The 26,488-nt window shown below is 49.6% G+C and overlaps 1 protein-coding gene across 1 annotated transcript in view; it reads right to left on the bottom strand.

Moving 5' to 3' along the window:
* SEMA7A (semaphorin 7A (JohnMiltonHagen blood group)) overlaps positions 1 to 26,488 on the bottom strand; it is a 62,853-nt gene that overhangs the window by 5,332 nt on the left and 31,033 nt on the right. The window contains exons 2-10 of the mRNA XM_074297008.1: positions 15,971 to 16,113; positions 14,313 to 14,354; positions 12,919 to 13,011; positions 12,609 to 12,693; positions 11,427 to 11,537; positions 10,015 to 10,154; positions 8,863 to 9,047; positions 7,610 to 7,718; positions 7,132 to 7,330 (exon numbers count right to left, since the gene is read on the bottom strand). Coding sequence (XP_074153109.1) covers positions 7,132 to 7,330; positions 7,610 to 7,718; positions 8,863 to 9,047; positions 10,015 to 10,154; positions 11,427 to 11,537; positions 12,609 to 12,693; positions 12,919 to 13,011; positions 14,313 to 14,354; positions 15,971 to 16,113 — 1,107 coding nt within the window. The remainder of the gene's footprint in view (positions 1 to 7,131; positions 7,331 to 7,609; positions 7,719 to 8,862; positions 9,048 to 10,014; positions 10,155 to 11,426; positions 11,538 to 12,608; positions 12,694 to 12,918; positions 13,012 to 14,312; positions 14,355 to 15,970; positions 16,114 to 26,488) is intronic.

The raw sequence follows: 26,488 nt of genomic DNA, 5'->3' as shown, positions 1-26,488 counted from the left end.
GGGCCTCGTTAATCGGAGCGATGACTGAGTGAGGCCGTTAGCTCCAGCTCTGGGGAGCGGCTCCCACTCCCCGGTCGTGGCCAGAACCCCGGGCCCATTTCTAGGCAGGAAGGACAGGCTAGAACGGCCTCAGGAGGAGGGGACGTGCTGAAGAGATCTAAGTCTGGCCTTGGAAGGGAAGCGGATGGAAGAGCGCAGGTGGGCCGGGAGGGAAAGGGCGCAGGCCGGGCCGGAAAAAGGGCGCAAGCCGGGCCGGGAGGGAAAGGGCGCAGTCCGGGCCGGGAGGGGAAAAGGGCGCAGGCCGGGCCGGGAGGGAAAAGGGCGCAGGCCGGGCCGGGAGGGAAAAAGGGCGCAGGCCGGGCCGGGAGGGAAAAAGGGCGCAGGCCGGGCCGGGAGGGAAAAAGGGCGCAGGCCGGGCCGGGAGGGAAAAAGGGCGCGGGCCGGGCCGGAAAAAGGGCGCAAGCCGGGCCGGGAGGGAAAAAGGGCGCAGGCCGGGCCGGGAGGCTCTCCTCAAATATATGAGAGCTGGGCCATGTGTTCTGTTCTCCAGGGGCCGGAACCAGGGCTAAGGGCTACCACCATCTTCAAGCAGACACTTCAATTCTCCGCTTCCTCTACGGTTTGGAAAGTCCCTTTCAGACTGAAAGTCTGCAATTCTCTAGTCAAAGGATCTGACCTCTCTTCCCCACTCCCCGTTTTTCCCCCTACTTAAGGACAATAAATTTTTATTTTATTTTATTTTTTTTGCCATCACATCCAGTGGAGGCTGAATGTGGGTAGCAGCACAGTATTTTCACTTTTTTTCTTTGTTTTCTTGCACAATATGACAAATATGGAAATATATTCAAAAGGATTGCACATATTTATATCAAATTGCTCGCTGTCTTGGGGAGAGGGGAAGGTAAGGAAGGGAGGGAGAAAAATTTGGAACACAAACGAATGCTGAAAACTATCTTTACATGAATTTGGGGGAAAATTTTTTTTGAAAAATTGGAAAAAAAAAAAACTTTCTTAAAATTAAATCCACATCCTAATTCCTAAAGGTCCCTATGTGGGAGAAAAGCCTAATCCTTAAAGGGCACATAGAAAGCCACGGAAAGAAATTAGCTAGTTTAAGACTACACAGAAAACCAGGGTGGGTGGAATGAAGAAAGACTCATGGAATCAGGAGGATCTAGGTTAAAATTCCACTGTAGCCTGAAGGTTCTATATTTCTCTGTGCCTCAGTTTCTTTATCTACAAAATGGGAGGTGGAGAGGTCTCTAAGGTCTCTTCCTGGTCTAGATCCACCATTCTGACACCCACTTCTTCCTGACTCTGGGTCCAGGATGTTCTCAGTAATAGATCTCCTGGAATCATTATGACAGAATGGGAAGTTCTGATCCCCACTCTCTATTTAACTATCCTCGGCTTAGCTTAATTTCCATAACTTTTACTCTCCTCATTTATCAAATAAAGGGATTGGACTAGATAAGTTCAAGGTTATTTTCAGTTCAAATCCAATGAACCTATAGAAGGAACATCAGATTTCAGGTCAGTAACAATAATCTGCCCCTCCCTCTCATTTTAAAGATGAGGAAATTGGGACCCTAAGATACTTGAGATCAGACACAGAACCAGGAAGAGAATCCAGACCGCTAAGACCCAGTAAGTCAGAGCAGAACAAACTCCTGGAGATCACCTTGGCCACCCCTCTGCTTCCAGGCCAGCCCCAACTCCCCCTGCCATCTGCCCTACTTTCCTAACAGAGTCCTGTTCTGTCTACCTCACCTAAAACAATGTCCCTCCCCCTCTCTCCAGGAGCGTCTTTCCCTCTCCCAGACCTCTCTGAGAGTCTGACTTCTCCATTTGATCCCCATTGATCTACGCTGGCCCAATGACCAACCTTTGGAACTGAAAAACGGAAGTCGGAGCTGAAAGGGGGATGTCATAGAAAGCGGCAGGAGGACGGGTTGGGGCTGCCAGGACATGAGCTCAGGATCATCCAGGGGCCATCCAGAGCACGTCAACATGGAGAGCTGGAAAGCTCATTACATATTCCACAGGAACTCCAAGCCCAATTAAGCTGATTTCCCCACTAAAATTGTACCCAACAACAACATTGTGTGATGATCAGCTCTGATCTCTTCAACAATACAATGATCTAAGACAATTCCAAAAGACTCATGATGGAAAATGCTATCCACATCCAGAGAAAGAATCATGGAGTCTGGATACAAAGCAGGCATGTGACTTTACTTTTTTTTTCTTTCCCATGATTTTTCCCTTTTGCCCTGATTCTTCTTTCACAACATGGATAATATGGAAATATGTTTGACATGATTTTACATGTATAACTTATATCAGATTGCTGTCTAGGGGAGTAAGAGGGAAGGGAGGACAGGAGGAAATAAAAATCAAAATCATATAAAAGTCATTGTTAAAAATTAAAAAAAAAATTAAGGATGAGAAATGGAAAGAAAAGATCGTACTCAGGGCAGATGTGGATCAAGCTGATAGGATAAAAAATTGGGACAAGCAGGACCTGCTTGCCTGACAACTCTGGGAGAAGACCAGAAATCAAGCTATTTTGCCCACAATGGAAGAAATCACCTTAGGACGCCCGGTCTGGAAGCTGGAAGCTGGAAGTATTAAGGCCCTAAACTCTGAGTTGGAGGAAAGGAAGGGAGTGGAGATCTGGACTCAAGTTTCATGCAGTGGTGTCCTGATTTCCTTTTAGAATGACGGAATTCCCAAGTTAAAAGGGACCATGAATGTTTGCTGCATTGCATTGTTTTGGGCTGAACTGAATCAAAATCACAGAACCGGGATATCTGAAGGACACCCTAGAGAACAGGAATTTGAAACTGTGGTTTGAAATCTCAGCTTTGCCTCTGACTTTGTAACCCACCGGATAAGGGTTTGGCTTTCAAAGAGTCCCTGTACAAAGGTTGGCCTCCTTCACCTGGAGCAATCTTCAGCTACCCAAAATGCACAGCCTCTCTCTAACCAGGCCAGGGTTTCAAAGGGGCCTCTGTACTACTCCCCTCCTGTGCGATTCCCCACCTCCCTGTTTTTGACAAGCAGCTCCCAGGTCGGAATTGTTTCCCTCTCTATCTCTGCCTCTGGGAACGACTAGAATCCTTCAAGGGCTCATCAGCTCTCATGCTGCTGGAGGGGCTCTTCCCGGCATCTTTGCTCTCCTCTTTCTTCAAATTACTCTGTATTTACTTCAAATCTATTTTCTTTTTATTTACCTGTATTTGTGCTATTTCCCTCTGATACAATGAAAGCTCCTCAAGAGCCAGAATATTTTTTTTAACATCTTTATAACCCTGGTACCATACACAGTACCTGGGTCATAGTAGGTCTTTTAATAGAACTGAATTATATAGCAGTGGGAGTCTGCCCTGATTCTCCCTGCAAGTTCAAGCCCAGATGGACACACAAAAATTAATCATTCTTATCACTTAGACATGCTCCCTTCAGTCTTCATGGGAACTTCAAGGTCTTGACATCTGTCCTCTTTTTTTCCAACAAACTGACTTTAAGCCCCCTGGTATTTAATTGCCACAGGGCTTCCAGCTGCTTTGGTCCATAAAAATCTTAGAATTCTAGAACATTCAAACCTAGAATTCTGGAGCGGTCTGGAAGAGAGCACCAGAAACTGTCTCACAATGTAAAGTATGCAGGATTTAGAGGCAAGAGAAGGCAAGTTTGAATCCCAACTTCATTGTTGACTAGCTCTGTGACTTTGCCAGGTCTTTGAAGGAGTCTCATCATTTTTAAATGAGAGTATTTGGCTTTAATCTTACACTCCCCCATTTTTCAGATCGGGAAACTGAGGCCCTCAGCAAGTCATGGCCTTGTCCAAGGTCACACGGCTGCCAGGAGTCTGACTCCAGTCCTCAGTCCACCACATCACTACCCCCCAGGAGCCGGTCTACAAGATCTCCGTCTTTTGTTTCCTTTGGAGGCGTTTTGAATTCTGGCAGGGGCTCAGGGTCAGGAAGGGCACTGGCTATTCTGGTCAAACTCTCTTGTGTCCGCTGGACTGGCCTTGTCAAAGAAAGAACCCAATTCCCCTCAAAGGCCCGTTTTCCAGGAGGCTTAAACAATAGCCCGCTGAGTGGTCCTGGGTTTCCTGGCCGCTATGGAGAGAGAACTTTGAGGTTTGTAAATAGGAGGAAATCTGACAATGTCCAGCTGAAACAATCCCACTAAGTGTACTATAAAAATAAGTTTTGTTATAAAAATAAACTCTCCACAGAGGCCTACATCCAACTGAAACTGTTTAGTCACCTAAGGGAAATTCTGTCCTGAGGGCTGGGGGTGGAAAGGGGAGACAGAAGAGACTCCAGTTACCAGCTTTTTTTTCCTAAATTCAACAAACTTTTATCGATTGCCTCCAATGTGCCAAGCACTGGACTAGACCCCCAAGGTAAAACGAAACAAATTCTAGCTTCCAAGGGTTTGCCTTCTGTTCAAGGGAAACAACAGGGACACGGTTAGGCAAATACTCCAGCTATTGCCTCTAGGATTCCTCTGTTTAGCTTTTAATTCTCTGCACAATCTAGCCCCAACCTACTTTTCCAGTCTCACTGGACATTAGTCTCCATACCTTTGGAGGGTGCGAACAAAGGGACCTTCTCTCTGCTTCCCATTCATCCTACTCCTTTATCTCCCTCCCTAGCCCCCACCCCTAAGCCTGGGTTACATTCTCTCTCCTTCCCTTCACCTTTCCCTTCAAGAAACTTCTCAGGTACCATCTTGTGCATGATCTCCCCCTATTACTAAGCCCTCTCTGCCAAACTACCCGGGCGTATGTCTTTATTAACCTTATATTATTGCTGGATCTATTTTTATATGTACCTGCTTTCCCTATTCAAATATAAGTGGCTTGTGAATACATATTGCTTGATTCTTTGTAATTGTATCCCTAGTGTCTAGATCATTGTGATTATTAAATTAATTTTAATGTTTGTGGCATTTATTAAATTTATTAGTTTAATTATTTATCATTGAATTGATTAAATGCATTATTAAATGTTTGGTGATTGTTAGTTTATTAGGGAAGGAACACAATAACTGGGGAAATCAGGAAATATCTCTTCTGGGAGGTGAGACTTAAAAAGAACTGGGGATTCCAAGTAGAAGTACAAAGGAAGAGCGTTCTGTATGTAAGGAACAAAGAACCAGGACAAGATTACGGCCAGAAGAATTAATGTCCCGTAAAGGGAACTACATGGAGGCCATTTCGGCTGGTGGAGGAAGGGAGAAAGAAGTACACACAGAGGAAGCATTATTATTACTCTCTCCCTGGGAAAAAAGACAATAAGGCTTTGTCCTTTGTCAAAGACAAAAGTAAGTAAGCCAGATGTACCCACTTACTCCTCCACCCTAGTCCCTTGAGTCCCAAGAGCCTGAGGTAGGAACAGTTGTCTCTTCCCCCAAACCAAACTCTGTCCCAACATCACCCCAACTTACTGACCTACTCTGTCCCACCATCACCCAATGTCCTGGCTGCTGGGGGGGGAGGGCAGGGGACTTGTTTAGCACAAGCTGTTGACCTGGGCTGTTCTTCCATAGAAACATGGCAGAAGAGATCAGTCAATAAATACTCATGAAGTGCCTACTGTGTGGACTTAGGGAATATCTGCTTAAGCTCTCTAGAACTTTCAGAACTCTCCAGGGAAAGCAGTACATCATCCACATTCATCTGTCTCCTCCATAGAGAATGTCTCACAAACACAGCACACAGCAAGCACTCAAATACGGGGAGGAGGATGATGAAGGAGCTTAGTCAATAAATACTTATTAAGCACCTACTATGTGTTAAGCACGGATCTAAATACTGGGGGTAAAAAGAAACTCTTGAGAAGTTTGCAGTTTAAGAGGGAGGACAAGAGGCATGAACTATAGACAAAGAGGCTGAATTGGAAGAGATTAGGAATGAGAAATGAGAAGCAGAAGCCGAGATCTCGGGGTGGAGATCCTCAGCTAGGAATGACCCACCTCCCAGATGTGCTTCTATCACAGAACCTCAGAATGGGAAGGGACTTTTCAAAGCTCCTCTGGTTCAACCTTTGCTCTTGTCCAGTCATTTTTCAGTCATGTGTGAATCTCTGTGACCCCATTTGGGGTTTTCTTGGCAGAGACACTGGAGTGGTTCATTTTATAGATCAGGAAATTGAGGTAAACAGGGTTAAGTGACTTGCCCAGAGGCACACAGCTGGCCAGACTTGAACTCACAATGATAAATCTTCCTGAATCCAAGCTTTCTCCATCGAGCCACTTAGCCCCTACTTCAACCTTTGCCAAATCAAAATCCCTTCTACAGCTTTTGTGGTTGAGGACCATTTGGCCCCTTCCACTTTGGGATGAATTCTGCTCTAATCTGCAGTAACTTTTCCCTCACATTGAGCCTCTATCTGCCTCTCTACAGCTGTTATTTAACCGTGACTCCAAATTCTGCTTTTCTAGGGCAAGGTAGAACAAGTATCTTCCATATGACAACCTTCCAAATACTTCACGACAGCTGAGCCTTCCCTTTTCCAGGCCACCCAGCTGCAGCACCCCCACCTGAACCCCACCCACGTAGAATAATTTCCAGTTCCCTCACCGGCCTGGATGCCCTGTGGACATGTTCTAGTCTGTCAATGCCTTTCCTAAAACATGACATCCAGAATTAAAAACAATACTTGAAATGTGGTCAGGTCAAACCAGAGTAAGAGTCCTTGCACTAGCCCTGTTCTCCATTCAGCTCACAGCTAGGGGCTCCCACATCCACTGGGGCTTGTGGGACTTGACATTTCCCAAGACCCCCGAAGTCGTTTTCCTAGAAGCTGTGATCTCACCACATCTCCTGCATCCTCTACTTCTACATTTGATTTCTGAACACAAAGCAAGGGCTCTGACATTGATCACTGACCATTTTTATGCTACTGGTTTCAGCTCGGTGTTCTGGGATAATGAGCTACGTGGGGGTCCTGATTTGTACAGATGCTCATCGCTGCCGCCAGATATGTGGCACCTGAATTCAATAACAAGCTCATTCACATTTTCTCCCAAATCTGATTTAAAAAATAAAAATAAAAATAGAGAAAAAGGTCAAAGATAGTTCTGAGGAACTGCCCAAAAGACCGTTCTCACCTGTGGCAAGGTAGAGAACTTCAAAGGTGGACCCGTTTCTGGCCTGCATTTGATGCACTAAGACTTTCTTGTAGTGATATTTAGAGTGGAAAAGGGGTGTCTTCTTGTCCCCAAAAGGCTCGACCCTCTGAGCCACCTCGGGGTGACTATCGGCCACCTGGAACGTCTCTGTGGGTGTCAGTTCCTGGTCTGGAAGGCACTAGGACAAAGGAAAATAGGATGATAACAGCAAGTGATGCAGTAGGCTTTAGGGCTTGCAAGATATTTAATCAGCATTAATGTCCGCTCCCTTGAGCCAGATGGCCAGTACAGTGGGGAGGTCTGGGTCTCACGAGTCCTATTTCATCCTGAGGGTAAAAGTCTCAGAGTTTGGCTAGGGAAATACTGGAGGTGGGATTAAAGCCCAGAACCCTCAGGTCCAAGCCCGGCACTCTGTCCCCCTGCAGGGGAGGGGAAGGACACTAGGACTGCTGCTCACCTTGCCTGGCCGTGGGTTGGGGAGGGTCCCACTATAGCCTTTGAGCGGGGATGTCCGAAAGATTCGGTCTATGTCGCCAATGGAGTACACACAGATGGCCGAGTAATTCCTGTGGGAAGCACGGAGCCCTGTCTCAGCACCTTGGCCAGCCCCCTGCCTCGGTCAGCTAGTCCAGCTCCAGGGAGGCCCTCTTACCACCAGCAATAACGTCACCCCCTACCAGGGAGATGGAGCTCCTCTCTCTCCCACCCCCCACACCATCTAAGGCCTCTTGTCAAGGAAGAGGGCCTGGGGCCTCCCACAGCCCAGGATGCTCCCTCTGGCACCCCTGTCCTCAGTAAGCATGAAACATGGCGCACCATCTGGGTGAGCCTTCTGCCGGGGGACGATGGCGTCTGCTCCCAGCCCTCTCCCCTGGGAGCCCACGGCGCTCTCGGCCCCGGGCTTGGCTCTTCCCCTTCTCCCCTGGCCCTCGGAATTCCAGCTCTGAGCTAATCATGGTTCCCTGCATCCTCCCCCATACACACCCTCCCTAGTTTTCAATCGATTAGAGTGATTAAGAGGCAAAAATTAAGAAGCTGAGCACAGTAATGGAGCCTGGTGTGATAACACCCTCCAAAGGCCGAGGCAGCATGAAGGGGTGCTAGGAGCTCACCTCCCTCCCTGGAGGTGGGGGATCCGGGCCCGGCAGCCAGCTCTCTCCCAGAGCCCCTGCAGAGCCCAAAGGGAACTCAGAACCCCTCCAGCCCCCTCCCTTATCCGACGGTGAAAAATCGGGGTGTCCTCTCTCCACCTCAGTGACCTGCGCCCCACCCTGATGCCCCTCTCCAAAAGCCCCCTCTTCCTAGTGAAAACTCATCCCCCATCTATTCGCCCCCTTCCTCCTCGAGACCCCCTTTTTGAGATTCTCCTCAGCCTCTCCCCAAGTCCTCTCCTCTCCCCCTGGAGCTTCCCATCTCCTCCTTTCTATATATCATATATATGACATAGTACAATAATGGGCTTGTCACTGCCAATTTTAATTGACAATAATTCTTTGATACTATATGACTATATATATAAATATATGTGTGTGTGTATGTCCCCTCCTTTGGACCCCCAGCCTCCTGCTCTCTGAGGGCTGAGCATCCCTTTCCCACCGCTCAGTTTAACAGCCCCCACCTCAGCAACGGGCCCACTGCCCTCCCCACGACTGATAACTGGCCCACGGCCACCGCGGCTGACCAGTCCCTGCGTGGTCCTCCCCAGCTCACCAGGGGTTGGAGAAGACACCGTAGACCTTCGTGGCGCGCCAGTCCCCCGTGGCGTCGGGGACCAGGAAGATGTCCTGGAGCCAGTTGAAGTTCTTGTTGGTGACGGGGTCGCTGCACACCAGCATGGCCTTCAGGAAGGTGTTCCACTTGGAGGCGGACAAGGAGCTCACGCCACCCCGGTCCCCCTGCTCGGGAGGAGGGGAGAGGTGGGGTTATCCCGGGGCAGGCGGAATCTGGGGATGGGCAGCCCAGCTGATCTACGGGCGGTCCCAGGGGCTCCAGCAGAGGGGAGCCTGAGAACTGAGGAGCCAGAACCTGAGGAGAACCAGAACCCCTCTCCATGTCCCTGGGCAAGCCCCTTCATTTCCACAAGCCTCAGTCTCCTCATCTGTAACATCAGAGAGCTGCACTAGACAGTCTCCAAGTTCCCAGGGAATAGATTTATAACCCCAAGAAATTCTGAAGGAAGCAGGGAAGAACTAGCAAATTCCAAGTGTGACACCGGGAAACGGGCTGAGGCTAGAGCTGAGAGGGGGACACAGCATGGCATTGTGGGCAGCCCCAGAGACGGAACGGAGCTGAAATGGGGCTCTTCCTGCCCTCCCTCTGCTGAAAAGTTATTAACAAAAAATGGCAATATTGTGTTTAATAGTTTTCCTTGAACTTGACCTAAAATTGGTGTGAAGAAATCTCCATAAGGAAACTTCACATCTGCTCTGAAACCCAAGCGTGTGAGAGTTACCCAAAGCCCCGGGAGGTAAGGACTCCCCAGGGTCACACGCCCAGCGCGAGTCCCAGGCAGGACTCGGTCTGTTTTGTCCTGTCTCTCCCCTGGCCTGCGCTGCCTCCGGAACAACAATAACGGTAAAACTCATGCCTTACACAGACCCTCCGCGGCTCTTTCTCTGATATCCCCTCAATTAAGGGTCACTACAGGCCTTGAGGCAGAGAAAGTGACAGCCTGGGAAACTGAGGCTCAAAGAGAGTCAACAGGTCCCTGGAGTTGTTTGGAGGGACGGTGCCAAGGCTAGAACCAGGTTCTGTCCCTCCCACCGGACCACCCCACCTTTAGTACAGGGTGAGCCGGGATGGTCCCAGAGAGTCCAAGACCCCCACAGCCAGCCCCCGAGCCAGCGAGCCCCGTGGCTGCACCTTACACAGTTGGGCCACCCGGGAGACGTTCATGGGGGCCTCGGGGTTCTTGTCGGGATTGTTCTCCCGGAAAAAGTAGTAGATCTTGTCATCGTAGGCTTCGTCCTGATTGATGATGGTGGCCTTAATGAACTGTGGGTCTGGAACACAGAACCGGACCGGGTCAGCCCCATGCCCTCCAACTTCCTCCCTACCCCCACCCCAGAAGCCTTCTCCTCCCCGACTGGGGTCTGCTGGGCTGCCGGGGGGATGACACTGCTGGGACCAGAAGGACAAAGGGGGGGGGGGGGGCGCCTGGCCAGGCTCTCAGAGGCCTGCAGCTGGTTCTGGGCTTTCCCCTTGTGGGGCAGGGGCTGAGGAGGAGAGGGATAATCCAGGGGACTGGGGAGGCCGTCTGTCACTGAGCTGGAGGAGTCTACAATTCCTGCAGCCTGTCCCTTCCCTCAGAGGCCCAGGCCGGACCCCCGGAGCCACAGCCCTGGCAACGGCCACTCAGGGTTCTGGGATTCCTTCTGCAAGGCCTCCGGAGCCGGGAGAGGCCCCCCGGTGAGGGGCGGTGAGGGGCGGTGAGGGGCGGAGGGAAGGTGGCCCCTGGAGAACAGCTTTGTTTTTGAACCTTTGATGAGCAAACCGCCCGCAAAGAAACAATGACCTAATGTCCCAGGGAGCAGCCAGAAGCTCCCCAGATGTTATAGCTGTCCGCTGTGCCGGGGAGGCCGAGCCTCCTAATGAGGGAGTGGGAGGGAGGCTGAGGGCCTCCAGATGAGATCAGCCCTCCCCAGGGCGGCTGGGAGGCAGGCGGAGGGCAGAGGGAGGAACTCCGGGCCCTGGGGCTGCCTCTCCTGGGGCTCCTGACGGCACACGCACATGCTGAATGCCAGCCCTCTGTGTGCGCCAGCCCGGGGCCAGCTTCCTCTCCCAGCAGGTCCTCCCTCCCTCAGCCAGCCTGGGCCCTTTCCCCCCACTTTGCCTCAGCTGATGATAAGTTCCTGACACTCCTGGCCCCGTGCGCGGCTCTGCTCCCTAACACGCACCTTCCGCTTGCAGCCCAGGTGGGCTCCCCACCTCTCAGCCCTTCCCCTCCCCATGCCCATCCAAGTACCAGCCACCCCAATCCCGCTCCTGTCAGGAAGGCTGCTGGGCCTCCTTTAGCCCTCAATAACCTCTCCCTCCACTGATTTCCTACAGCTATAGATTACTATCTGGGTCACAATCACTGGCCCCGGGGCCTCTCCCACTGTTTCACGCGCATGCCTTCTCTGTGAGCCCCCAAGAGTGGAGGGGAGGGAGAAGCCACTTCCTCTCCTCCTGTCCCTTCCTGCTAACTCCCCCCAATGGCAATCCTGCCGTCCCACCGAGGAAGAAGGGGAGGAAGAGGGATGCAAGGCCCGTAGGGAAGCCGATTGACTCACTCTGCATGACCATGTCACTGGTGTATAACTCCCGCTCTCCTCCGATGCGCCGGAACCTGGGGATCTTGCCATTGTATTCCTGCTTTCTGATTGTGGAATACACCTGGTCATCTGCAGTGGGGATGGAGACAAGGCCCCTGGTCAGCCATCCCCGTCTCTAGACCCTGAAACTCGGGGGTTATTGAGGCTCCCGTGTCTCTCGCGGCTACAATCCCCCAAAGACTGAGCTTTTGCAATCTCTCTTTGAAGAACCGGATATGAAATACTACATCCAACGTGTCTGAATATGATCCCGGTTAACTTTGCTGTTTTTTGTTCTTTGTTCTAAGGGATGACTCTTTGGAAGGATGGAAAAACAAAATAACTTAATAAAAATTCATTGTGTTAACCTCAATGGTTACTGATCTAGTTACTCAAGAGCCTCCCCAGAATTGCCAATAAGCAATCCCATTGCAGAAACGTTTAGGGCAGCTAGATGGCCCCACAGTGCCTGGATCACTGGGCCTAGAATCAAGGCCTGAGTTCTAATTCAGATTCTGACACTTACTAGTTGTGTGAAACTGGGCAGGTCACTTAACTTCTGCCTCCGTTTCTTTAACTGCAAAATATGGATAGTAATAACTTCTGTTTGCTGGGATTGTAAGCATTGTTCTGGCTACAGGTGACGAAGACTCTTAGAGATTGAACTGGGCCCCCCAGACAATAGCAACTGTTTCCTTTTACTATATTTGGTTATTTCGTCAAAGGGACATTTCCTTGCTTTCAGATCACTTCCCTTTTTCTGGACTGTACGATCAAAGGAAGGAAGATTTCAAGCAGACGGGGCTCTTAGAGACCATCCGTCCAAACCCATTCACTTTCCAAATGAGGAAACTAAGGTGACTTGCCCAGGATGACACAGCCAGGAAAAGTCTGACGCAAGATTCAAATCCGTCTTTCTGACTCCAAGACCAGCTCTCCACCCGCCCACCCAAAGCGTTTTCTTCCTCTGTAAATGAGGTTGTTGAAACCGAAATCCCCAGGTCCTCTTCCTGTCCCGATCTGTGATACTGGGAAGGCCATAATGTTGCACACGAGACTTCACAGACAAGTGTTTCGCCTGCGTGCCATCACTAAGCTCATCTGCAAGCCCCGAGATCCCTTCAGACGGACCTCGGGCCCTCCTCCGGAAGGCCTACGTACCACTGAACAGGACCAGGGAATTCTCATCGGGGGTGAATGGAGCGTAGCCCCGTCTTTCCCCAAGCAGAGTGATGGTCTTGTTAGTCTGGGAGAGAGAGAACAGCCAGGGTCAGCTGGACCTCCTAAAATCCAGTTACGCGACTCCCGTGTGAACGTCCCTCCCCATTCTCTTTCTTTTCTGTTTCCCAACATGAGGCGACTGGCCCTTCCTTCAGAACAAAGCCAGCCCCTCGGCCCCAACCCTGACCCTCCCTCCCCAGCTTTGGCTGGAACGGACCAGACTTCCCTCAAAGCCCGGACCGAACCTTACCAAATTCCAGCAGCTGGGATGGCGAGCGTTGGTCCCACAAATGAGCAGCCCTTCCGCCTGTTTCTCCAAAAGGGTGATGTAGTTCTCACAGTCCTAGCAAACACAAGCGTGGCGGCTCGGGACCGACACCAAAGAGCAGCCGCCCCAAGGGGGGAAGATTATATCAAGGCAAAGAGACCCGGGACAATGGGCCGCCAACCAGCGAGCCCGGAGAGAAGAGCTAATTTGTGGAAGCGGGTTTCTATTCAACAGAAGAATTTCCTAACAGTCAGAACTGGCTCACAATGGGAAGGCCTGCTGTGTGAGGGGGGAGCTCCTGGGTACTGGGCAGTATTCTGACAAAGGCAGGACCGTTACTGTCAGGTTTGCCGCAGAAGGGCTTGCTGCACCGAGTGGAGGGTCGTTCTAGGAGGAACAAAATTGGATAATTCTCCTTCCTGGGATGAGCTTCCTAGTCATTAGAGCTCAACCAAAAAGCAGGATCTGGAGACAGCAATTCTCCTTTCATGAGAAGTAGCCAAACAAGCTGGGCGGCTACTGGCTGGAGAGATTTTAATGAAGATTTATACTCATTCCAATAGGTCTGGGTGGAAAATGCAGAGAGAATTGTGGAGATTGAATATGGATCAAAGTAGAGTATTTTCACTTTTCCCCCCCCTTTTGGTCTGATTTTTCTTGCACAATAAATAAATATGGAAATATGTTTTTTTTTTTTAATTACACTTATTTAACCTATATCAGATTGCTTGGAGAGGGAGCGGATACGAGAGGGAGGAAGAAATATTTGGAACACAAAGTCTTTCAAACTGAATGTTGAAAACTATCTATACATGTATTTGGAAAAGTAAAATACTATTGAGAAGAAAACAAAGTATCCTAAAAACTTGAAAAAAAAAAAGATTTCATGCTTCTTGGTCCTTTCCACTTATACAATTCTATAAGGTCAAGGGCTGACAGAAAGAGAAAGAGGAAAACAATCTTCCATTGTCCCTCTCTACTACGCAGGGAAAGAAAAAAACAAAAGGTACCAGATACCCTATCTTAAATCATCAATCTAGTTCTATTTCTCATGGGACTAGGCTGTGGGGCAAGAGTCAGGGACTCTTATCACTAGGAAAAGACGCATGCTATCTCTCGGAGAAGGCCCTCACATTCTTTTCCCACAGTTCTCCACATTGACAACTAATACATATTGCTCTGGAAATGGGCTCCCCTCTCTGCCAAGGACACCTACGCTCAGGGTGGGGGCAAAGAGCAGGGCTCCGGGAGCAGCAGGACAGGTTTCTCCCTCCCCCAACAGCACAAGGTAAGCTGAGAGGAGCACAGAAGTAACTCCCCTCCACATTTGCATCTCCCTCCCCTCGCCCCCCCACTAGGGACCCAGTCTCACTCACCAGCTGATTCTGGCAGAATGCTTTATTGGGACCGATGTGCACCTGTGTCAGAGAAAGAGAAGAAAGAGAGCATTGGTCCATACCAGCCATGCCAGAGGGATCTAGAAAGAGGGGCAGGGTCCCTAAAGAGTGTCAGCTGCTGGTCAGAGCACAGACAGCCGGACGCAGCTCTCTTATCCCTTCTCCTCCAAGCCCAAGGGACACTGGCTTTCTTGAGCAAGTTACCTGACTGGAGGTGGAAAGAGATGACATCTCTGGGGAAAGGGAAGTAGCCACAAACTGCAGAGTTTCACATCTCTTTTCAATGGCTCTGACTCTAAGGAAGCCCCTTACCTCTCAGTACTTATCTTCTATTAGACTAGAAGTTCTCTGAGACCCCCTACAGACCCCAGGGGGCAGAGTCCCAATTTCCTTTCTGTGTTTCTAGGGGAAACATGAGAGCCATCTCCTCCCTGGGGTCACTGAGGAAAAGGAGGGCCTTTGGTAAACAGGAAAACCTATTAACATGAATATTTTTAGCTTCTTAGTTCAGAGCACTGGTTGACACCTGGGGATCTCCCTCTTTCTCCCAAGGAAGGAGGTCCAATCTCATTTTCCAAGAGAGCAAACTGAGGTCCAGAGGCACTCATCGATTTGTCCCTAGAGGGTCCCCGTGAGTCACTGACTAAACTGAGTCCCAGGCCACCAAGGTTAGGATCCTTTTTCCACCAGAAGAGGTGGAACTCATTAGCTAATTGTTAAGTGCAATTATATCGAGAAGTTTCCACCCCCAGTCTCCTCCATTTGGCCTATTGTTCAGGGCTCTTCTCCCAGGGAACCATTTATAACAGATGGAGCAGGGGGGGAAGCCAAGCCATCCCACCCTCACCTCCACCCCCACCCTATTCCCAACTCCCAAGGGAACAGAGGGGCCTAGGGCTTAGAAGTGAGATGTTTCACCCTCCCTTCCCCCACCAACTGTAGAAACCCTCGGGGGTTTTGGCAAGACACCGAATGAGAAACGTTCATCTGGATCTTCCCCTTCCTGGAGGAGGAAGAAAAGAGAGAAGGAGGGAATGAGAGGAGAGGGAAAGAAGGAACAAAGAAGGGACAGGGAAAAGAGAAAGGGATGGGAGGAGAGGGGAAGAAAAAGGAGGGGAGAAGAAAGAAGGAAAGGGGAAGGAGGGAGGGAACATGAAAGGAAGAGAGAAAGAAAGAAGGGAAAGGGAAGGGAAGGAGGGAAGACAAAAAGAGAGGAGACAGAAAAACAGGAAGAGGAGGGGAGAAAAGATAAGGAGAAAATGAGAAGATAGTGAGGGAAAAAGCCCCAAAAAGAGAAAGAGGAGGTGAAGATGAAGAAAAGAGAAGGGAAAGAAGGGGACTAAAGAGAAGGAAAAGAAAGCAAAAGGAAAGAAGAGTGAAGGAAGAAAGGGAAGAGAAAAGAGGGGTGGAGTAAAGAGGAAATGATAAGGAAAAAAGGGATGAGGAAAGAAGATGAGGAGCGATGGAGTAAAGAGAAGAAAGAGAATGGGAGAGGCCTTTCATGGTGCCCAAAGTGGGCTACTCATGGTTACAGGAGACAAGATGGTGGGGGGTCTGGGAGTCGGCAGTGGAGGATGAGGTCAAAGCTGAGAAAGCATTCAGGTGGGCTCCGCCAAGAGAAGGAACAGAGTTTTTACCGTCTTCACGGAGGCATTTTTCCCCTGGATGAAGTCAAAGTGGTAGAGCTTCCCTTGGCCGCCCACCGCCACCGAGTCGCTGCCCAGCTCGTGATACAGCACCGTGTGGGGCTCCGGCTGTGGGAACGGGTAACTCTCCTGCCCTGCAGAGACCAGAGGGAGAAAGAACGGTTAGAGGGAGGGGGAAAGGAGAGGAGGGAATATCCTGGGGGAGATGGCTCCTGAACCCCTGTCAGCCTTCCGGGGTGGATTCCATCTGACAATCCTGGGGAGACCAAGTCTTTCTTCTCACTAATTCCCCAAGGACAGGAGGCATTTCTATTCCCCCAGGAAGGAAGGAAGGAAGGAAGGAAGGAAGGAAGGAAGGAAGGAAGGAAGGAAGGAAGGAAGGGAGGGAGGGAGGGAGGGAGAGAAAAAAGGAAGGAAGAAAGGAAGAGATGGATAGATGAAGGGAGAGAGAGAGGGAGGGAGGAAAGAATTAAGCTTTTATTAAATACCTACTATGTACTGGGCATTGTGCTAAACATATTACAAATATCTGAAATATTAATTTAAAACCTTTTTTCTGTCGTGTCAATTAACTCATATTCATTAAACGCCCACAGTAAGCCCAATGCTGGGGACGCAAAGAGAAACAGAAAATAGAATCTCTGCTTTCAGGGAGCTCACAATCTAATGTCTCCTCCACTGCAAACAACTATGTACATACAAGCTCTCTGCAGAATAGATGCGAGGTAATCTCAGCTGCAAGGTTGACTGCAAACTCCCTCTCCCAATATGTGGTAAATCTATAGATCCCTTCTCAAATGCATCAAATAAAGTTTATGAGGTCACAAAGGAGCCTACTTCTATTACAATGTAGTTTTCAAAATGTTTTTTTAAAAACTCCAAGTGCCTGGAGCCTGGCTTCAGCTCCCTTGGGCAGTCAATGACATCCCACTAGCTTCTGGAAAATGACAGCAGTTCCAGCCAGCAGGTTACATAACAAAGAGCGCGTCTTTGGAAAACCTTGAACTGCTGCATCTCCTAGAATCTGGAAATTTAGAACTGGAAGCAACTTAAGAAATGAGCCTTTCCAGGTCTCCTGGGATGAATCTCAGAATCAGGAAGTGATTGGCACAAATCAGGGAGCTCCAGTAGAATTAAACCCAAGCCTTTGCCTCCAGGCAGCATCCTCCCCAGTCTGCCTCTGTTATCCCCTAGGTTCCTAATCCTGAGTCCCCATCCCATCATTCAGCAAACAAGCACTTTCGGGTAGTCGGTCAGTCTACTTTAAAGAAGATTCCTGAGAGGCTGCGCTCATAGCCTAGTGGTGGAAGGAATATTCACCTGGGATGTAATAAATAGAATATTGGACTTACAGGTGTCTGAAAAACCTGGGTTCAAATCCTGCTTCTGTCACCCACTATTTGTGATACTTAATACTTTTTCTGATCCTTGGTTTCCTTATTTGTAAAATTAAAGGTTGGACTAAATGGCCTAAAGTCCCTTCTAGCTCTAAATCTATGATCCTATGAACTGGAAGGTTGTAAATAGTAATGGCAAGAGGCAGAGCATTTATTAAATGCTTACTGTATGCCTGCCATTGTGCTAAGTGCGTAGGAAAAAACCACATGCATACAGAGGGGACCTCAGAGCTAAAGGTTGTTTGAGTTCATGGAAATAGATGAATGAGATTCAGAGTGAGCAGGGAAAATTCCAGGCAGGAAGAGAAGCCCTCAAGAATCAGTAGGAATTAGAATTACAGGCACAGCTGGGAGTAACTTTGGAAATTCTATTAACTATTCCTCTATAGCAAGTTGTAAATGATGTAGTAAACAAGTCTTTGGGAGTTATCTGAGGGTGAGAGGAATAAATGCATTGCCAATGACTAAATGTGATGGTGAGAGAAAAGAAGGAAGAGGCAAAAGAAGAGGAGGAAGAAGAAGATAAAAAAAAGAGGAAAAAATGAAAAATAGGAGGAAAAGAGAAGAAAAAAGGAGGAAAAAACAGGAAGAGAAGAAAATTTCAAACCAAAATTTCAAGTCCTGCTAACTCAAGTCCAGTTTACCATCCAGTAGCCATGTAGCTTCTAGGAGAAAGACCTCTGGAATCTACCCCCCTCCCATAATACAGACAGGGAAGAGCCATGGCTTGATGTTAGCCGCCCGCTTGTGGTCACAATCTAGTTTATAGAATTTCACAGTTGAAAGGGACTCAGATCATTCAGCCCACACCTGGGCAGAAATACCTTCTACAGCGTCCCTGGTGGATGGTCATCCGGCCTTCCCTTGCCAGCTGCTGTGACCCTGCTCCTGATTCTACCTCTGACACCTCCAGAGATTAGCAAACCATTCCTCATGTAGGGGAGATGCCGGGCTCTGAACCCCGAGTCTGCCTCTATGGGCCTTTGGGCAAGTTATCTAAACTTGGGAAACTTATTCCTGTGAACAGCAGAAAATAAAGCACTTCATAAAGTATTGAATATGTATTCTTACTATTCTTGTGGTTGTTACTGGCTCACCAAAGAGAAGATACGGCCTACCGGGCAGTGAGAACAGCATAGGCAAAGACACAATGGTGAGAAAGAACAAACTACTCTGGGTGGAGGGAGAGGAAAATGTCTTGGAGAATAGCAGAGAAAGAAGATGGGGCCTTGAAGGTCAAACCATAGAGCAGAAAGTGGGCAATAGGGAGTCATTACAGATTCTTGAGGGAGAGAGGAGTTAAGGAACAAGGGAATGAGGAGAGAGCAGTCAGGAGATACCTTAGCTATTGTTAATTTGTTTTTTAAGGAGATTAGCCTGATGACCACTTCAGTATAATCTAGGAAAGTAAATTAGCCCTGAAAGCTGTACTGGGGACCCTCCAAAGTAAGGAAAACTGCGTAAGCTGCCCTCTGGGTGCTGGGCACCACATAGCACAAAGAAGGCCGCCCAGCCTGACCTCTGGGGGCTTCCGATCTCAGCGTTCAGCACTGGGCCCCCTCCGAGGCCAGGAGTGTCTAGAATACATGCAGGGACCCTATAGCTTTCATTCCCATCTCTGGGACTCCCATCAGCCAGCCAGAAGGCCTGTCAGCCTTCTCCCCTCCTATCCAAAGCCTCCCTGGAGACGGCCCGTCGGCCCAGACGGTACCCACAGCACGAATGCCAAGCAGAGAGATGGCAGCCGGTGCCAGCCTGCCCACAGATGCTCCCCCAAGTCCTTTCCCCTCCCCCACAACATATGGACTATGGGGGAACAGTTGGGGAGGGGGGAAGGAGGGAGGCGTCACAAAAGATGACTTCCTCAAGCCTGGAGAAGACAGGCTTTCCCTCCGTAAGGGGAGAGGTAGGATGGTTGTGAATGCTGTTAAGTGAGGGAACAAGGGAGCTTCTGTTAGGATGCAGTCAAAGCCTCTGCCACCCTCAAACTGGAGCAAAGAAGAAGTGCTTTTCAGGGTCACCTTCAGTGCGCTCCAGCCTGACTGTTCCGCTGTCCCCCTCCATCTTCCCCCGGTTCTAGGCCTCCACTTCAATCATCCCCCAAATTACTCTGTGACCCCAGCTACCCACTCCTCCCCCCGAATCCCACAGAACGGTCTCTGATCTTCCAAGTTCCAAAGCCCAGTTTGATTGAATTAATTAAGAAATAAGAGTGGGAAGATTTTATTAGGGAGAGCCTCAGGCCAGGGGTGTACCCATCATGGGAAGCCCCTGGGAAGATGGCACTGGTCCTGAAATTTACTTTAAGGATTCACTGATGGTCCAGGGGGCCACACTGCCCCAGATTTCCCTCCTCCCTACCCCAAGCCCTCTAGGGGTTGCCACTGATTTCTCAAGAGTTTTATAAATACCAGACTTTACACTTGATCTTACGACTTTCCAGCTGTTCCCACTCTGTTCCAAGACCTATATCCCCCAACAGACTGAGCATTCCTAGAGAGCATCCCCTCCTGTCTCTCCCACAAGCCCCGACACAAGACTGAGTATCAGGAGACAGAGAGGGGACAAGACTTATGGGTTGCCAGGTGGATTGAATGGGAACCCTTATTCTCAAGACATTTGTCATTACAAGGCTCCTGAAGCAGGGCCAGGGTCACCAGAGCAGCTGCCTGTGCCTTTAAAGGCAGAAGGGCTGACTCGGCAGATGGAAGCTCCTGATGAAAGAGGAAACAGTAGATCTTGTTGCCTCCGGAGAGAAAATGTATCTTCTTCGCTTCAGAATGGAGCAGAGACCAGAGCCCCGAGTCTGACACTGGCAGGTCTTGTCACTTTAGGGAGAGGCGGGGGACAACTCAGTGAAGCCGTCTCCTTACTTGTGCAAGATCACAGACTTAAATTGTAAGGGGTGTCAGAGGTCACTAGACCCAACCTTTTCATTTTGCAGATGAAGCAACTGAGGCCCAGAGAGGTAGTGCAACACCAGCCTGTAAATGGCAAAGGTAGAATTCGAACTCAGGTCCTTTGGCTATAAATCCTATGCCATTTGCACCGAGGCAGGCAGGAGACCCACACAGGAAGTTCCTCCCACTCTCTTTCAGTGGTTTTTAAAGCCTCCAGACTTATACTGCTTTCCTGCAGAGATTAAGATACCTTAAAGCTTATAGAAATTCAGTGTTCTTATGTTTATATTCAGAATCCTCCTCTCTGGGGAGAAGCCCAGCATTCAGTCAATGACCCCTCCCTCCCTCAGGGTGATTTGTTTGGGAGTAGGCTTCCTTCCCCCAGGTCATGTTCATTCTAAGTCTGAGCTGTCCGCAGGGAATGATTATATCCTCCTCCGAGAAAGGGATCTCGGCTTCCGCAGAGTGTGGAGAGGAATTTTCATGGAAAGGTAACCCTCTGAGAGGCCATGAAGCACCGCTTACAGAGAGCCACCAGCTCTGCCAGCTACTACGGAACCCTAGGTAGAAACCCAAGCCCAGAAAAGGGTCCATACTGAGCAGTCTCCTTGGAATCCTCAGGAATAGTTACCCTAGACCAGTCTCCATAGCTAATGGTAATAAATTAATTTTCAACTGGCAAAGGAGTAGAGAGGTAAGTAGGGTATATCCAGGTAAATAATTCCTCCCAGAATCCACTGAACCCTCACCTGGTCACTGGCTCCAGAACCTCCCCTGGTTGTGCAAAAGCCACTCTAGGGGCAGCTAGGTGGCGCAGTGGACAGAGCACCAGCCCTGAATTCAGGACTCAAGTTCAAATCTGGTCTCAGACATTTAACACTTCCTAGCTGTGTGACCCTGGGCAAGTCACTTAACCCCAGCCTCAGAAAAGAAAAAAAAAAAGCCACTCTAAGGGGTGCCTCAGTGGTCCCATGAAGTCTTGGATATGAATTAATCGTGATGGGGTTAAGGCTAGCAGAGGAGCAAACTTTGAGCGACCAGGTAGATCCATCCCAGTCTAGACAGACAAGAGACATCTCCTTAGTCCTTGCTTTCAACAGCCTTGATGCTCCTGTGGTCTCACCCAAGTCCCTGATGTGCAATTTGAAGCTACTGTCAACAGGTTTAATTTCGCTTGGGAAAATATCCAAAAGATGAAAATTGCCACAATCCTATTCTTCTCACGAACAATTCCACCTATGAGCTTTCTGAGCAAACCACTTCCCCCTGACGTTGGTCTTCTTTTCTCATCTGTGAAGTGGGGGCATTGAATGAGAAAACTTCCTTCCAGCTCATCCCAATTCCTAGAACTTCTCCCCACTTACTTTTCCCATCTCCCACTTTTACATCCTTTGAGGTATAGGGCTCATTCTGTAAAATCCTAGGAATCAGAGTTAGAGAGAACTTTAGGTAATAACTACAATAATAACTACCATCCACATAGCACTTTGTAGATATTATCCAAGTGACTTCCTGGGGTCACACAGCTAGAAAACCATCGGAGGCCAGAGTTGAACTCGGGTAGATGCTGACAGAAGCTTTACCAGTCAAATAGTCACAGGAGAATAGCTCTAGGGCTGGAAGGGACCAAACTCCTCCATTTACAATTGGGGAAACTGAGGCCCTGGGAGGTTTAAGTGTTTTGTCCAAAGTTACAGCAGTCCAACAAATAGGTAGGACTAGAACCCAGCCCAAATCTTTCCACTGAACCTACAACCTCCCACTAGTCTGTCCTCTGGGGCGAGCCTCCTCGGCCTTTTGGTGGGTGAGAGGGTAAGGGAGTGAAGGAGCTGAGTCAGTAGTTAAAGGCCAGTAAGGAGAAGGGTCACTGACTGTTGCTTTGTGCAACCCCCCACCAGCCCACGTCAGAAGTTCTGCAAACATCAAGCAATGGGGCCCGAGGTTGGGGCTAAACTGTTAAGTCTTCATTTTCCCCCCTCCCCACGAGAAGCATCTGGGTCTCTGTGGCTGAGCTGAGGGCACCTAGCTCCCAAATTGATGGGAAGCCCTGGGCAGCTCAGCTCAGAACTTCTCCTTCTTTCCTTTCCTCTTGGAGGGCAAAATTAGACTGGCAGGATTTAGGTTTCCTGATTCAGCTCTTTGCAGTCACTTGCTGAGGTACGTTTCCCCCACACTCCCCCGGGGAGCGGGGCCTGGGATCCAGCCTGTCTGCTGGCCTCTCCCTCCGCCTCTGCCCTTACTGTCTCCTCAGGATAGGCACATCCCTCTGCCCCACTAAAGCCAGAAGAAAACAGCTGAATTGATGTCTAGGAGATGTTGAGCCATTTCCCGGGAGCATTTCCTCGAGCTCATCACATCTTAAGAGGTGAGTGACCGTAAGGGCGACCTCCTAGCATGCTCCAGGCCCAACCCTGCCCCCGCCACCCACATGGTGGGAGCCAAGGGAGACAGAGGGGGAAAACACCTAGACCCCCAACCTCAGGGAGCCCCCATGACAAAGCCAGGCTCCACAGCCAGAAATGCCGAGAACGTCGGCAGATAACAATTAATGTGGTGCAGACTGTCCCACTCAGGAGATTTGGGATAAAGGAAAAATAATATGAATAATACCTCGAAATAGCCTTACATTTTCCCTGACATTTTCAAATCCATTATCTTCCTTGGGTCCCACAACACTCGTGTGAGGTAGGCAGGGCAGGCGTCATTAACCCCACTGATGAGGAAATTGGGACCCTTGGCGATGAAGGAATAGCTCAAGGTCACAGAACTATTTAGTTGTGAGAGAAAGCCAGAAACCAGGTTTTACAGTAGGAGGAGGGCGGCTCCTAAGTCACCTGGATTTGAATCCTGGCTTTGCTACTTATTCCCAGAATGGTCCCGGGCAACTAACTCAGCCTCGGGTCTCAGTGGACCTGGCTCACCTCATCTTGTTTCATATCTATGACCCCATGAATCATCCATCATGGGAAGAAGGGGCGGAGGTAATCCAGGAAGGCTTCCTGGAAGAAGAATAGCTTCTGATAGGAGGGGTTCCAGGAAAGGCAGCAGAGGCGTGATGGGGAGGAGATGACACCAGTTTCGGGGGGAGGAGGGAAAGGGGGAACAAGGGCCCCGGCTCATCCTCCGCTCCCAACCCCTGTTCACCCCACCAGCCAGAGCTCAAAAGGCCCGATTGTTCCCTACAGAAGCATCCAGCGGCAGGATGAATGCAAGAATGAGCCGCTTTGTTCATTTTGGGGATGGGAAGGGGGGTGTTGCCATCAGCACTCCGGGTGATCTGCCCGGAGCCCGGAGCAGAGGGGGCAGCCGAGGCAGAAATCCCCATGCCCACAAACCTAGCGGGCCTCGGAAGGAGAGCCAGAAATGCCAGGGAGCTTCGGAGCCCTTTGAGCCCCTGGGGGATGGAGGAGCCCCAGACGTGCGCCACCTGGCCCTCGCCATCCACCAGGCGGGAACCCCGAGCCCGGGAGAGAGGAAGGATGGCGAGAGGGTGTCAGCTAGCTGCGCTGATGAGCATTTATTATGCCCCGCTGATCACTCTCTGGGGCTGCTGGCAGGGGCTGGGTTTTATTAGTTATTAAATTTAGATCCCTGCTGCTTCCCACTCCCTCCACCTCACTGCTAAAAGCACAGAGGAAGAAATCATCTAAGAAACTCCGTGAAATAAATAGGCCAACACAACGGCAGCTTCTGTCCTCACATTGGACCTCAGTCTGCCGGGGCCCAGGAAATGAGAGAGCCTGGCCTTAGTTGGACTCGTGGGATTTGGATTTTAATCCTGACCCTGTCATTGACTATGTGACCTTGGGGAAGTGATTTCATCTCTTCTCTCAAGGCTTTTCTCCTCCTTCCTTCCTCCTCCCTCTTTTCCTTTCTTTCTTTCTCTCTATTTTTCTTTTCATTCCCTCAACAGTAAAAATGGGGCAATTATAATACCTACCTCAAATGAGATCATGCAGAGCAAACATTATCTAAATCTTAAAGTACGATATAAATGTCACAGTATTAGTATTAATTTACTTAATTGCTCTTCTTGATAATAAACGGCAAATGAGTTAACATGGATTAAGTACTTTTTAAATCTTAAAGCCCTGTGTAAAAGTTAGCTCTTATTCATAATGGTAGTATAGAGACCGGACTGCTTGAGGGTTTCCGAGGCCCATGTCCTGTGTTCTAAACCCTCCCCACACGTGGCGTGACGTGACTCCTACGGCCAGGCCCGGGGGCAAAGCCTCTTCCTGACCATTTCTCCTTTTGCCTCCCCAGGAATCCGAAGGGTTGGGAAGGATGAGGAGGCTTTCAAGAGGAGGAGGGAGAGGGCGAGTCTCCGGGAAGGCTGCATTCCTGCGGCAGGGAAAAGGCCAGCTCCGCCGGAATGGAGGGTCACCTTAATATAGGAGATAAGATGAGAAAGGTGGATTGAGACCGACTGCGGAGAAAGTAGGCAGGAGGGAGGCGTTGGAGAATGACATTCAAGGAGCAGGGGATTTGTCCTGGAGGTGATGGAGAGGCAGTGAAAATTTGAGGATAGAATGGTGGAGTAGAAGGGTTGTTAGCTGGGAAGCCAAGAGATCCACGTTCTTCGCCTGGGTCCTGACTATATGACTATGGGCAAATTACTCCATCTCCAAACCCTATTCTCTTTCTTTATCTTTTTCTTTTATTCCTTCTTTCTTCCTTCCTCTCTTTCTTATTTCCTACCTTTCTGCCTTTTTTCTTTCTTTTCTACCTCCCTTCCTTCCCATTTTTCTTTCATTCCTTCCTTCTTTTTTCTTTCCTTCTTTCTTTCTTATTTTTCTACCTTCTTGTCTCCTTCTTTCTTTCCCACCTCCCTCCCTTCCTTCCTTCCTTTCTTTCTTCTTTTCCTACCCTCCTGACTCTTTCCCTTCCTGCCTCTCTCTTCTTTCTTTCTTTCCTATCTACTTTCCCTTCTTTCTTTCATTCATCCCTTTTTTCTTTCTTCCTTTCCTACCTTCCTGCCTCTCTTCTTTTTTTCCTTTCCTCCTTTCCTTCCTTTCCTTCCTTCTTTGTTCCTTCCTTTCCTACCTTCCTGTCTGCCTTTCTTCTTCCTTCCTTCCTAACTAGTTGTATAACCTTGGTGTCTTCCCTCTCTGGGTCTCATTTTCATATCCATAAAAGAAGGATGGGAGGTGTTGCTGAACTAGACAAAAGCACCCCATAAGGACTGACTCTCCAGCTCTGTTAGTCATAAGAGAGCATAGCCCTGGATCAAGTGACTATTTAATTCATCAAATATCTCCCTGCCCTGAAGTTCTGCTGGGGTATGTATAAGGCAAGCGTAGTACTGAGAAATCAGTAATGGTGACAAATGGGAAATCCAGACAAGATGCTCTAGGAATATAAAAGAAAACAAACAGTTTTCAGAGGGATAGAGGAAAGTTTCATGATTAACTTGAAGGAAGAGAATTCTAAAAGGTGGATGAAGGAGAGACAGAGACATGGACAAATCATCTCTTGGTTGCCATTACGGACCCCCAAGAAGGAGCCCTGATAAAAGTCTCCTTAGTGACGCTGAGCAGTGGGATAATGAAAGGTAAAAAAGCCCCACTGTCTATGCCTTCCAGGGACCAAAAATGGAAGTCTGCTCCTCTAGGGAGCCTTGGGGCAGGATGGCATAGCAAAAATCCGGGGGACTGTGAGGAAGGCAGAGTGTGGGGCTGGGCACCGGGGAGCTGGGGGAGCAGGGTCCCGTGCAGGAGGGAGCCCAGCAGAAAGCTCCATAATCGACATCACCATCTCCCTCCCCGAGGTGCCCAGACCAGGAATCCCAGGCCCAGGGAGGCCAGGGGAGCCCCAGCCTTGAAGAAAGCCCCTCATTCAAGGACTGAAGTCACTTCTGCCAGTGCCTCCCCTCCCCAGCCCCTCCCATTTCCTGAGCTGTTCACTGCTGTGTCTCCTGCCTCATCTCCCACACCTTTCCCCCCCCTTCCCCTCCAGTTCCGATGGACCAGGTTCCTCCCGGGGCCGCTGTTGGCTGGGACAGTGTGTCTAAAAGAAGCACAGTCTGGCACCACAGCCCCCCCTCCCCCTCGGTTCCTGAACCTGACGCATTAGTGGCTGAGTAAGTAGCAGCTAAAAGCTCCCAGAATAAATAATGGGGGGGGAAGGATCCATGGGGTGGCTGCTGGCCAGGACCTGCCCTATACCATGGCCTCTCCCCAGAGCCAGCATCACCCCCTCACCCCTACCTC

Source organism: Sminthopsis crassicaudata, chromosome 2 (genome assembly GCF_048593235.1).
Source record: "Sminthopsis crassicaudata isolate SCR6 chromosome 2, ASM4859323v1, whole genome shotgun sequence".
Classification (NCBI taxonomy): domain Eukaryota; kingdom Metazoa; phylum Chordata; class Mammalia; order Dasyuromorphia; family Dasyuridae; genus Sminthopsis; species Sminthopsis crassicaudata.
The sequence above is the reverse complement of the archived record's forward strand: the minus strand, read 5'-3'. Positions and strand labels throughout refer to the sequence as shown.